The sequence below is a fragment of the Solea senegalensis genome, linkage group LG6 (assembly GCF_019176455.1).
Source record: "Solea senegalensis isolate Sse05_10M linkage group LG6, IFAPA_SoseM_1, whole genome shotgun sequence".
NCBI lineage: Eukaryota > Metazoa > Chordata > Actinopteri > Pleuronectiformes > Soleidae > Solea > Solea senegalensis.
Window position 1 is genome coordinate 1,582,249 of NC_058026.1, and position 14,042 is coordinate 1,596,290.

At 38.8% G+C, this 14,042-nt stretch overlaps 1 protein-coding gene across 1 annotated transcript; it reads right to left on the reverse strand.

Annotated features, from left to right (window-relative positions):
• Positions 1-3,198: 3,198 nt before the first annotated feature.
• Positions 3,199-13,878, reverse strand: btr01 (bloodthirsty-related gene family, member 1). The gene is made up of 11 exons (XM_044028077.1): positions 13,047-13,878; positions 9,016-9,487; positions 8,345-8,525; positions 7,926-8,021; positions 6,789-6,878; positions 6,564-6,707; positions 6,306-6,489; positions 5,417-5,461; positions 5,295-5,321; positions 5,015-5,190; positions 3,199-4,492 (listed from the first exon to the last, which is right to left on the reverse strand). Exons 2-11 carry the CDS (start codon positions 9,465-9,467, stop codon positions 4,124-4,126), a joined length of 1,764 nt encoding a protein of 587 aa, XP_043884012.1. The 5' UTR covers positions 9,468-9,487; positions 13,047-13,878; the 3' UTR covers positions 3,199-4,123.
• Positions 13,879-14,042: the final 164 nt, after the last annotated feature.

Consider the following 14,042-nt stretch of genomic DNA (forward strand, 5'->3'; position numbering starts at 1 on the left):
CTTACCTATGATTTTTTTGTCACATTTTGGACAGCATACTAACCTATGACTTTTTGTCACATTTTTGACAACATACTGTAGTATGACTTTTTTTTCACATTTTGGATGACATACTAACCTATGACTTTTTTTTTCACATTTTGGATGACAGACTAAAGTATGACACATTTTTGTCAAATTTGGAAGACATATTATACTATGACTCTTTAGTTAAATTTTGGGCGACATACTATAATAAGACTTTTTTGTCAAATTTGGACGACATACAATACTATGACTTTTTAGTCAAATTTTGAACAACATACTAAAGTATGACTTATTTTCCAATTTTGGACGACAAACTATACTATGACTTTTTAGTCAAATTTTGGATGACATACTAAAGTATGACTTTTGTCAAATTTTGGACGACATAGTAAACTATGACATTTTTGTCAAATTTTGGGTGACATACTATAATTAGATTTTTAGTCAAATTTTGGAAGACATACTATACTATGACTTTTTGACAAATTTTGGACGACATACTATACTATGACTTTTTGACAAATTTTGGACGACATACTATGACTTTTTTGTCAAATTTTGGGTGACATACTATAATTAGATTTTTAGTCAATTTTTGGACGACATACTTAACTATGACTTTTTGTCACATTTTTGACGACATACTAACCTATGACTTTTTTGTCACATTTTGGACAGCATACTAATTTTTGACTTTTTTGTCACATTTTGGATGATACTATAATAAGATTTTTTAGTCAAATTTTGGACAAAATATTATACTATGAATTTTTTAGTAAAATTTTGGACAAAATATTATACTATGAATTTTTTGTCACATTTTAGACGACATCCCATACTATGACTTTTTTTTCTAAAGTACGACATGTTTGTCAAATTCTGGGTATTGTGATCATTACTTGGACCATTTCCCATTCATGTGTATTTGGAAATTACTTGCAGTTAATTTTTTCTTTGGTGCCATCGTTGCTCAAAACGCTTAGAAAAGTAATAGCATTCCCGATCAAACCACACGTTTTGATATAACAAGTGTGGGGGGGTTTCTCAAAGCTGTGGTTGTCGTGTCGGCCAAACCTTTGGGTGGAAGAGGAATAAGAAATGGAATAAACGCGGAAAAATAACAATAGATGTTTGCGCGAGTGAGAACTCTAGGTTCTCACCAGTATGTTCCTCTTTATTTTTTGAGTTTTTCTTCTTCTGTATCCAGACCCTCATCACGGGACTCCCATGTTGCTGGAGGGGGTTCGATGCCTGGGTGCGAGGAAGCACAGCAGCGATCGAAAGAGGAAATGACAATATTACTTCTTCAACACAGCAGGAACTTCTATCACTCTGGCTCTACATCTTTATGATTGCGAGTAAATATTTACAGGGTTAAAACTAAATCTCAAAGAGTTCTCAGTTAAAAAGCGTAAATATCACCAGCTGTTTACAGTTTACAGTAGGGCTGAATGTGTTTGTTTTTTACATATATAGTGATTATAGTTCTAAAATTTACTTATAATTCCAAAATCTATTTATAATTCCAAAATCTACTCATAATTCCATAATGTACTTACAATTCCAAATTCTACTTATAATTCCAAATTCTACTTATAATTCCAAATTCTACTTATAATTCCAAAATCTACTTATAATTCCAATAATTTTGGTGAGAGAGATCAATGTCTTCTTAGGTATAAAAGCGTTTGAGAACCACTGCGTTAAACAGTCAAAATAGAAACATTGAATTTTCGGCCTTTTGCGTTTGCGTTCAAAAAAATTTGGATTATATTTCCATATGAAAACAAAGATTTGTTTAGCCCTAAAACGTTTACAGCCTCTGTTTTTGGAGAACGAGCACTCACACACACACAAACACACAAACACACACACACACACAGGTTTCCATGACTTTAGAGGACATTGCATTGACTTACACTGGTTTCCTGGACCCTTACACTAACCTTAACCATAATTTCTACTGGCCTAATCCTAACCCTGACCCTTAACCATAATTCTTACTATTACTATGTTAAAACATATATACAGAGGCTATAAGAATGTGCAATATAGACAGTATTATATATTTTTTTTCAGCACAAGCTATAGACGATCTGATGAATTTAATTATTTATTTTTTCATTTTCACCAACTGTATAAACACACTTGTGCAAAAAGTACAGATTAAGGTCCCCATGATATAAGGAATACAGGTACACTCACTCACACACACGCACGCGCACACACACACACACACACACACACAAAAACACACTTCAGGATTAAAAATGTATCAATAATCAACAAATGTCTCCATGTTTAATTGTGTTCATGTGTCATTTCTGGTGGCTAACACTGTATGTACCACAGGGTGCCAGTACAAATCTGGGTGGAGTTTGCATGTTTTCTCCCCCGCATGTGCGCGTGGGGTTTTTCTACGGGTTCATACAGAGATTAATTAGACACGTTTTTGAAAATTAATGAATGAATGTGTGTGTGTGTGTGTGTGTGTGTCATTTCTGTGGCTCTCACCTCTTCATATCAGTAGAGGGCGCACATCAACCAAAAGTACAGAGGTTTGTTTGTAGTTATTAAAGTCAAAGTGCAGGAGAACAAAGCATCAAAGCATTCCAAAATCTACGTATAATTCCAAAATATGATTCTAATTCCAAAATCTACTTATCGTTCCAAAATCTGCATATAATTCCAAAATCTTCTTATAATTCCAAAATCTACTTATAGTTCCAAAATCTGCTTATAATTCCAAAATCTACTTATGGTTCCAAAATATACTTATAATTCCAGAATCTTCTTAAAATTCCAAAATCTGCTTGTAATTCCAAAATCTGCTTATAATTCCAAAATCTTCTTGTGATTCCAAAATCTGCTTATAATTCCAAAATCTACTATAATTCCAAAATCTGCTTATAATTCCAAAATGTATTTATAATTCCAAAATCTTCTTATAATTTAAAATTTTACTTATAATTCAAAAATCTACTTATAATTACAAATTCTACTAATATTTAACTTATAGTTGTATGTATATTTAAGTACTTTTTAACTTTTTAACTTTTTAAAAGGTTGTAATAGTAATTGTAATTTCTCCTTAATGTTTCTCGCTGACTGGACTTTTGGAGAGATTGATTTTTGGGTCACCAAGAAAAAAAGAAAAATAATTCAAAAAAGTATTTTTTCCATCTTTTTACTCAATAGTTATTGAATACAACAAACATAAAATGATATTTTTGATAAATTTATCAAACAAACATCTCAAACACTTTTTTCTGGTTTTTTCTATTAAAGAAAAAAAAGCAAACATATTTTACAAAATGTACAAATTGAGCAGTTGACGCATTTGTGGGGAAAACACCGGTGTTTTACGATATTTGTACGACGTGATTACGAGTTCTACTTGAACGCAGCTCAAGTAACTTAGTGAGTTAATGACAGTTAGTGAGAGTCTGAGAAATCATTTTTACAGTCGTGATTTTTCTCATGATAAAATAGTTTTCTAACTATGAGAAAGTTTCTTGTCGTAATGATATATTTTTCTCGTTATAATAAAATTGTTTAAAGTAGTTTTAAATAGTAATAAATTGTCTTTAAAAGTAACTTTCTTGTTTTAACTTGTTATAGTTTTCTTGTTATAGGTAAATAGTTTTCAGGAGAACATTTTACGTTACAGCGAAAATAATTGCTCATCGTTAAAAGACTGATTTCTCCGTATATAATGACAAAAATGTCACATAACAAAATTGTTGTAAAAATGAGATAGTTACTAATTTTAACAGAATTTATTAACGGGAATGTTTCTCCTTATATAAAGAAAGTTTCTTGATGGGACGAGAGAGTTTTCCCATTATGAAAAGACGTGAAGAAACTATCGTTATCACTATAACGAGAATTTGCTAAAAAAACAACAAATCTAATGGTGGCCTAAGACTTTTGCACAGAAGTGTCACTTTTCTCTGGACGAAACTTAATTCAAACTAAAAACTTGTTCTTTGGGCTTCAGAAAAAAAAGAAGGCTCCAGACATGAATTGAAAAGAGAAAATGTCCGCTATATGTCCTCTAAATGTCTGCTAAATGTCCTGTAAATGTCCGCTCACGTCATTCCACCGTAGAAACGGGACAGATGATGAGTGGAGCCTCGTTCCTTCCCGACTTGTTGGTGCAGGGGCTGAAGAACGGATGGATGGTGTCGGGGAATTTGTCCGTGAACGTGTAAATGAGCATCTTGGCCTCCACGTTGTAGAAGGACACCACCCCCTTATCGCAGTCCACGTAGATACCGATCCTCGTCGGCCTGGGGTTGACACTGATGCTGGTGGAGGGTTCTGTTCGGAACGCGTACTCAGTGCGATCACGTAGGCTGAGGAACCAATAGCCGTGGGCGGGGCTTACGGTGATTTTGCCCTTCCGATTGACGGACCAGCTGGCCACGCCCAGGTCCCAGTCCGTCTTCCCTCCGACCTCCACCTTGAAAAAAAGAGCGTGGAACAGTTTATGGACATATTTCACTTTCTTAGTTTTGTTGTATGTTTTATGTTTGTGAGTGTTTTTCGGGTTAGTTTTGTTGTATGTTTTAAGTTTGTGTTTTCCGGGTTAGTTTTGTTGTATGTTTTGTGTTTGTGAGTGTTTTTCGGGTTAGTTTTGTTGTATATTTTGTGTTTGTGAGTGTTTTTCGGTTAGTTTTGTTGTATGTTTTGTGTTTTTTGGGTTAGTTTTGTTGTATATTTTGTGTTTTTTTAGTTTTTGTTTTATGTTTTGTTTTTGGGTTAGTTTTTGCTGTATGTTTTGTGTTTTGTTAGTTGTGTTGTATTTTTGTGTTTGTGAGTGTTTTGGTTAGTTTTGTTGTATGTTTTAAGTTTGTGAGTGTTTTTCGGGTTAGTTTTGTTGTATGTTTTGTGTTTGTGAGTGTTTTTCGGGTTAGTTTTGTTGTGCTTTGTGTTTTTCGGGTTAGTTTTGTTGTATGTTTTGTGTTGTTTTTTTTATTTTTACCTCCCAGTAATGCCGTCCCGAGCTGAAGCCTTGTCGAGACAGAACACACACCACCCGGTCAAATCGCTCCGGATTGTCCGGCACCAGCTGATGTCGGTCACCACAGTGAACCTGCCTCAGATCTGCTGATATGAAGAGACGTGGGTGTGCGGTTCTGGGATCAAGAGTGATGTTGGCTGTCAGAGAGAGAGAGAGCGAGCGTGTGAGTGTGCGTGATGGTGGGTGGTTTGAAAATGACGACAAACTACATCGATGTAAAAGTTAAGTTTAAATTTTTTACCTGCATATTCCTGAACCCTCCTCGTCTCTGCAGAGACAAAAAAGTCACATTTTACCCCTGTTTTCATATATTTTTGCATTTATTTGAACACATTAATAACATTTAATGAGAGGGATTCATACTTGTGTTTGGTCTGGGCACAGAGTGTTCCACTGTGGTTCTCTTGTCTGTTAATAAGAGACAAGAAGAGACTGTTGTCAAACTGCATTTAATAAAAGGAGCTCAGAAACTAAAACACAGGTATTGTTTTAACAGCGTTGTTAATGTTTGGCAGAACAATCCAGAATCCATTTCTTACAGACAATAGATGTGAGTAGACACAAATGTCATGTAGCACAAAGTACTTTCATTGTGAGTTTCAGATTTTAAACTGTAGAATGTCGTCTAATGCTTTGTTACTGTTACTATTAAACACGTTCTTTTCTCGACTGGAAACTTGGAAATTTGTGCAGCTTTGTAAACTCTCACTTCCTGCACCAAAGCCCATAGCGAAAATCAGTGATTTTGACATCACAGCACACAGGAGTTGTTGATCCACTGCTGCCTCTATCACTAAATTCAAATGTGCTATTTTGTAAATTCTGTGTTTGAAATGTTATGTTTGTGACACAGACTGACCAAAAGAGGCAGCAGTCGACCAGCAGCTCCTGTGTCGCTGTGAGCTAAAAAAGCTGATTTTCTCTATGGACTTTGGTGTGGCAGAGTGAAACCTGACGTCTGTAAACCACTCAGTCAGAAAAGGCACGGTATTGGTAAAATAAGGCAGAAAACATACTCTTTAGATGTTGTTGCTTATAGAGATGCAGGTTTTGTTATCTCAGCCTTATGTTAAGTCCGTAGCAGAGAGAGCCTTTGTGAAAGAAAGTAGCGGCACTTTGTGTATGTCTAATGTGTGTCTCATGGCCAGAAGGGGGCGCACAATGCTCAGTCAGCATTGACTGATGTATCAGTCAGTATGTGTCAGTACTTCATATCATCACACAAAAAACCCAAAAACAAAACCAGAATTACCACTTAAAAATGTATCCATTCTACGTGAGGACTTAGAGATTTCCGGCAGCTTCTTAATCTCCTCCTGAAATCTCTCCACCACTGAATCGACAGCCTTGACAATCACACCCGAGTTCAGCTCAGACGACACGGGGACACTGGACCAGTCTTTGGTTTGTAGAGGAGTGGACAGAGCAGCGAACGTCTGTGGACGAGGACACAGAAAGGTCACTGCAAACAGCTGACAGAAACACATCCTTCCATATCGACTATTCATACCTTGAGAAAGAGGACGTAGTCCTCAGAAACAGCCAGATGACTCAGTACGTTGCTGCGTCTCTTCAGCTCGGCGATCTCCTCTTCCAGCTCTTTGAGCAGACTCTGAGCTCTGTGTTCCGACGCCCGGTGACTCATCTCTATCATCTGAAAGTGAACGGGAGAGGAATGTTACTCGAAACAAAGAACATGCTGCATCTCTGTGTGTCCAGTGTCAGTGTGGTTTACCTCCAGGATTTCAGCTTGGCAGCGCTCAACACTGGCGATCAGTTTGGAAAATGCACAAACTGTTCCGTCTGTTTCTCTCGCTGCGGCAGCCTGAAATTAAAAAGACACACAGCGACACATGTACTATATGATTATAGTGCAAGGGTCAATTTTAAGTCTTACTTATAACCTCATTATACTGTACATACTTAACTGTGTTTCTGTCTTAAATAAGCACAGCCCCTTTTATCTCTTGTTATGCAGATGACACTCAGATTTATACCAGTCACTCCCAAAAACATTTCTACTATTACAAATCTTCATAAAACATAAATAATGGCTGCCCAGAATTTTTCAACAGCTTAACAACAACAACACTAGTGTCCTCCTTGACTCATGAACCAGTTTCTAATGTTGTGACAGTGACATTTTGTCTTATTTTTCCTTGTCTAAACGTTCTTTTGTCTCTCTGTTTCAGTGTGTGGTGCATAAACTGACTTCACACAATGCTAATAAAGCCTATCAGCTCCATGTGACTCTCTGTGTTTCTCTGTATAGCTGTGTTTTGGTTTGTGTCACTTTGTAAACAGCTCACTCTCCCTGCGCCAAACTCCATAGAGAAAATCACAGATTTTACACCACAGCAATCATCGGTTAGTTCAAATGTGTTGTTTCTGTCATGTCTGTCTTTGAAATCCTTTGTTGGGATGTATCTTAGTGACACAAACTTGCCAAATCCTGTGTCCCACAAGCTAAAATCGTTCATTTTCTCTATGGACTTTGGTGCAGAAGAGTCAGCCATTTACAAACCTTTTAAAATATATTTTTAATGACCTCTCTAGTCCCACGTGTAGTACATTGATAGCATATATGGTGTGAATTTTGCCCACTGAATCCCATGAACACACGTGAGAACATAAAATCATGCATTTCATGTAATTAAGTTTAAATTCAGACATCCTTGCTTCAAAAGTCTAGTTTTTGGGTGTGCTTTTCTATAATATTAACAATAACAATAATACTAATAATAATACTAATAATAATTTTAAAAAAAAGAAGTTATTTTAAAAGATTAAAATGGTATTTGTGATTAGGATATGCAAGTATATCTGTTCAAATAAAATATGAAAGGTCCAATTAATCATTTACTGAACTCACCTTTATCTGTTGTAAGGAGTTCTGTATTTCCTCCACTTTCCTCTCTCTCACACAGATCAGATCCTTCAGCTCCAGCTCTTCAATTCCCAACTGGGACTGGAGAAGACAGAGAACACAAAGCTTGAAACCAGCAGCAGCAGCAGCAGCAGCCTCACCCTAAACCTAAAACATCTGTATACCGTTATTCCGCTAACAGACAAACTCTTGTGATTAGAAACTGAACTTCTTCTGATTTTGGTCTGAAACAGCGTGGCTGACGAGAGCGTCAATGAGGAGATAGTTTGATGGTTTGCAGCGACTAGGAGGTTTTTAACTATGAAAACAAGTTAATATATGTAAGTAGACCACCATAACTAACATATAACACAAGCATTATCACCTTTAAAAACACAGTCTCACACACACACACACACACACACCTTCTTGATGAGCCACTCCTTCTTGGCAGGGACGATGGCGTGACCTCTGTGCTCTGCCATCTCCACGCACTCGCTGCACACACAGGTGTTGTCATTGCGGCAGAAAAACTCCAGCCCTCGCAGGTGAAGGGGACACGGAGGCAGATGAGACGCAGAGTCGTCGAGAACGCTCACACTGTGCCTGTGACGTCACAGACGTCAAACACAACAAAAGAAAATCGGTTGGTCTGAACTAACAAAAGCGACTGATGACCACTCACACTAGAGATGAGTAGGCCGACTATAATTTAACAATTTATCAAATACAATTGGAAAGGGATCCAGGAATCGGTTGGTGTAGCGGTTAGCACTCTTGCCTTGGCAGCAAGAAGACCCGGGTTCGTGGCCCGGTCAGAACAAGAGTCTTTCTGCATGTTTGTTTGTCTCTACCTGTGGCTCTGTGATGAACTGGTATACTCTGCCTCTATGTCAGCTGAGATCAGCACCAGTGCCACGACCCGAATGTGGAGGATAAAAACAATAGAAGACGAGCTAGGGTTCAGGAATTGGTATCAAAGTCCATGTATTTGGTATCAGTACTGACTGAAAAATGTACCCAAGCATTAAAAACGACCTTCATATCACAGACTGACCACAATAATATGAGCATGTTGATTATTGTACTGTTTTACCTCCGGGTGGATGTATACGGAGGAGGTGGGTGGTCGTGGTCCATGCTCTGAGAGTGTGAGGCCAGTTTAGCTCGGACTCTTTCCTGACTCTGGTGCAGAGAATCACTGGGATGTAACTTCTGAAAACGTGTCATCATCTCGGCAAAAATGCCCTCCGGCATCTCTCCCGTCTTCTGGGATGGAGGCACTCCATCTTTGGTCACCTCCTTGAAGCGCTCAGTGATGTCCTTCAGGGTGTGGTTGACATGAAGCTCCGGTATCTTCCGGAACGACTCTTTACAGAGTGGACACTGGTAGCTCTTCGTGGATCCTCCTAATCCGCCCCAGTAGGAGGAGATGCAGGACTTGCAGAAGCTGTGGCCGCACGGTGTCGAGACCGGGTTGTTAAAGAGGTCCAGACAGATGGAGCAGGTGAACTGGTCCTCGGAGAGGAAAGCCGCAGGCAGCGCCATCACAGCTGTCCCACGTTACACTGTAAAGACAACATTACTGTTAGCATGTAATTATTAGTATTAAAAGTCAAGTCACGAGTGTTTACATTTGTAGCTGAATTAAAGCTTCAGTATTCAGCTAGCGAGCGTTGCTGATAGGGCCGACAGTTTGACAATGGTACAAAGGAAAAGGTTAAACTTAAAATTGAATTTTTAAGGTTAATAATGTGATTTTAAACTTATTTTAGAGGTTCGGTTGAGAGGTTTTTATGTAATGTGTTTCAGTCTGAATACAACAAGGCTAAAAACCCAGTTGCACCAAAAACTCACCAGACTTGTCCTTAATATGGATGACCTGCAGAATGTGAGGTGACACTTGAAATAAATGAACTCCTCATGGTTCAAAACAAACCTGGATCTCAAAGTCCCACCCAAGCCTGAATTCCCAGATGTTGTGAAACTACTCCTTTGTATTTTTCCTGTGTGTGTGTGTGTGAGTAAATCCGCCCAGAGCACACTGACGACACATTTGCAATCCAATCTCAAAATGTGTCGTCAAGGCACAACAAGCACATTCCTAAACTTGACCTTATTGAGACGTGGTGTTGACGTCCGTGCCGAGTGATCCAGTCTCAAGTGGACACCTAATAAATTCAAGTGTGGACACACCTATCAGCTCCCCGTTCACTTTAGGATTGATTTTAAAATGTTATTGTTGGTTTTTAAAGCATTTCAATGGACTGGAACCATGGACGGTGGGGTGGGTGGCCTTGTGTTCTTGTGGTTGCCGTGTTGTCCGAAGAAAGACGCAGCTGTCGCAGTTTATACGTCGTGTCCTTCTACGTCCAAAAACTGTGGAGGACAGTTTGGTGCATGTGCAGAACGCCAAGTCAGTAAGAAAACTAAATTATTGTCTGACTTTTAACCTGCATGTAGACACACTCACTGAGGACTGATACCTGGTATGACAGGCTGCCAACAGCAATAAGATTTCAAAACAGCCTAATCAAATCCTTATCCCTAATCGTAAGCATACCACAATTTACATCTTAATCCTTTTCTTTCCTTAAACCAGAGCCTCAGAAATTAGGTTTTGAATCGTTAGGACCAGGCTTGGGTCTACGGGACCTAAAAAAAGTCGGTGTTAAGACCAGAAAAAGCCCATGAAAAGATTACAAAAGCAAGCGCACACACACACACACGGTGAACAGGTAGAGCCAGTTTTGTGTGGCTAAAGTAAAGGCAGTAAATGAGCTGAACATACTGAGCATAGCTGGAATAATAGAGAAGCAGTAAGATGGGGCTGATTGTGTGGAGGAAAAGTACACGTGTTGTAAAAGTACACGTGTTGTAAAAGTACACGTGTTGTAAACTCAATTTCCCATTTCTCTCGCTTCAAATATTATAAGTTACTCACTGTCCGGCATCAAGACGCAACAAAAAGAGATATTCTGGTCATTTAGTGAATTCCACTGGATAGAAAACGAGTAAAGAAAATAATCAGACATTTGTCCACATTGCCCCTCTAAAGATGCATTTGTTGTGCCAGCTAGCACAAACTGTATGAAATAAATCCTGTGTGCTGTAATGCAAAATTGAAAGTCTATTGACCCCTATTATTACAACACTGCAGACCTGGTTTGACCTATTTTTTCTCCCATGTTGCTTTTCCATGACACAGTAATAGCACGGCTTGGCTTGGCTCGACTGCTTTTTTTTTAGTACCTGCTCCGGCGAGGTTCCAAGCGAGCCGAGCAAATACTCAAATGTGAAGTCCACATACTGCCGGCCACTGATTGGTCAGAGAGTTCCGTCACTGGAAGAGTCATGAGCACGACGTTCGACACAAGAATCAAAGTAAACGATGCTGAACTGTAGATCAGATAAAAAAAGACCCGGAAAATCACTGAACACGTGCGTTACTCTCCAACATTTAGCAAAGGAAATGTCTAAAATGTTGATATTTAGCAGAGGAGTCTGGTGTATTTAGAGACTGCGCTGCTGAAAGACGGCGATTGTGAGCCCACTCACAACCCAACGCTCACACACACAACACGCAAACTCCATGTAGTAATAAGGCCCCTTGGTCACCAGTGCTAGAACTGTGTCATTAAAAAGCACAATTATTGCCGCTCCCTACTCGGTTTATTTTCTACAATACTTTGGTAAGTTACATGCTGTTTATGTCTTTTACCTGAGCGTTACCAGGGGATGTGAAGCTAAAAGCAATTGTGAAGTCCTGCTGAACGTGTAGCTTTATTTTTACACAGTAGAATCCACTGTTTCATCGTGTATTTCTTGGCGTTTTCAGTCACAGTTCCCAGCAGCCACTTCACTTAAGTCACGTTTTTTTTCCCACCGTCGCCCGCTCAGTCGTGATGTGAAGCGGTAAGCGTGCGCGCGTGCAGCGCGAGAATGTCGCCACAGACATGAAGACACAGAGCGTATCCAGTCTACGATTGACACACTAACCCTCCAGCCCTACATCATTACATAGCTTACTCGACACTCATTTTCAGCTCAGTGTGACATTTGTGAAAGTATCTGTGACGTCACTGAGTTTCTAAGCGGATTAAATTGTTTTTAAAAAAGCACCTGCCAAACGAGAAGCCGCCTGTGTGGCACTTCCTGCTTCAGCAGGTGTTACCAGGATCACATACTGCAACAATGACACACGAGGTCAATTAAAACAAAACAGCAGCACTGTTGTTGCTCATAATAACTGGTTACACGGAGAAGTGTTAGGTTTCACATGAGGTAACTAATGTTACAAAGTAAACCTGTTAACTTATTATCTGCCGCTCCACAGAATATCATTTTATTCACATTAAATCCCTTTAATAAGTCAAAGAAAGGCATAATTTAAGTATATTTTAATATTTATTGTATTTTTTTTTTACCTTTGAACTTAATGTAAAGTGGGAAACAATGTAAAATGCTGGTGGATTTCAGTCAAATAGTGAACTGAATACATTTTAATGGAGTTTTAAAAAAATTTCCAATATAAAACAGTCAAGAATTTTTCCTGACATTTGTATAAAAGCAAAAAAAAGTTTTTTTTAAAACTTGGCTTTTAAATTAGTCTGTCAGTTGCAACAATTACTTGATCACTAAATTGATCTTGTTTTTTTTTTTAAATAATTGTGATTATAGTCTGCTTTGTTTGCTCCGCACAATATAATAATAATGAAAAAAACAATTAAAACTAAATCATTCTGGTTTTGACTTGAGAACATCAACAATACCTGGTTTGGTAATCAACATTAGCCCTAAAATTCATTATATCTACATTTCTGTGAAGTGGTTTGCCTCAAAACAGATGTAATTACTCCATAAAAGCCCCCTCCACTCATTAAATTACCTTTTACAGATTTGTAATATATGTTTACTGGTGAAATCAGTGTGCAAACACTGACACACACACTGAAGGCTTCCACAGCGGTTCTTTCTTCACGATACTATGTGGCCCACACCTGCTTTTACTCTGTCATTGATCTCACAGGATAACATAATAACATTAAAGCTTGTGCTGCACTCCAACGCCCTGAAATAAACCTGTTGAAACAGAAGAATTAAACACATTTGATTGCCATGTCTTACCTGATCTGAGCTCCGTCTGTCTCGTCTTCCCACGTTAATCCTCACGTCTGCGTCTCTTTTCTCACATTCCTCCTACTCCATTTTTTCCCTTTTCTTATGCCACAGAGCTGCTGTTGACCCCTCCCTCTTGACTCCCCCCCCCCCAACCCTCAAAGTTCATCCAACCCAACCTGCTCGACAGGTGCAGCTTTCATTAAACACACAGTCTCACTCGAACACTCTGTCTTCACTTCACTCTGACGCAGGCCGTGAAATGACTTCAGAGAAAAACTGAATGAATACAAGTCAGTTGTTTTGTGGCAAAATGGCAGCTCAATTTAAAACAGCCAACTTCCTGTTGGGTCAAGTTTGTGGCCGTAGACGTGTTCGGGGTCGGTCCCTTGTGTCGCGTATAAAGTTTAGAGGTGATCAGTCAATGTATGCCACAGTCATAGGGCACTTCCTGTTTCATGGTGAATGGGCAGAATTCGCTAGAACACCAATGGTTGCCTTTTTGAATACGCAAAAACCTTTCGTCAACTTTTCACCTTTCACGCGCCTTGTACGTGTTTTTTTTATGTTGGTACGACAAACAAGCTCGCTCATTAACGTAGGGTATAAATCGTCAAAATGGACGCACCAAACTCAAAATGGCAGACTTCCTGTTGAGTTGAGGCCGCGGTTACAGTCGACTCTTTCGTTTGTCTCGGTCGATAACATCATCCCACCAAGTTTGGGGAAATTCGGTGGAACTCAATTTTTCAGGAGTTTTTATGCACGTTAACGCCCTCAAAAATGGCCGAAGAGACACGGACATAATGATAATCTGAAGGGTAACGATAGCCGGTTGGGCCCCTGGCGTTCGTGGCTCGAGCCCTAACAATAATAATAACAACAACAACAACAACAACTCCTTGAGTTTCAATAGGGTTCTACGCACCTTGTGCTGCTCGGACCATAAATATAAATAAACTAAACATTAAACACATGAAACAAAAAATAAGGTTCCACTGAATG

Coding starts and splice junctions, on each gene's coding strand:
- btr01 (XM_044028077.1), bottom strand. CDS start 9,467: ATGGCGCTGCCTGCGGCTTTCCTCTCCGAGGACCAGTTCACCTGCTCC. Junction 8,526..9,015: donor CCGTATACATCCACCCGGAG/GTAAAACAGTAC, acceptor GTGACGTCACAG/GCACAGTGTGAGCGTTCTCG. Junction 4,493..5,014: donor CGGGACGGCATTACTGGGAG/GTAAAAATAAAA, acceptor CTTTTTTTCAAG/GTGGAGGTCGGAGGGAAGAC.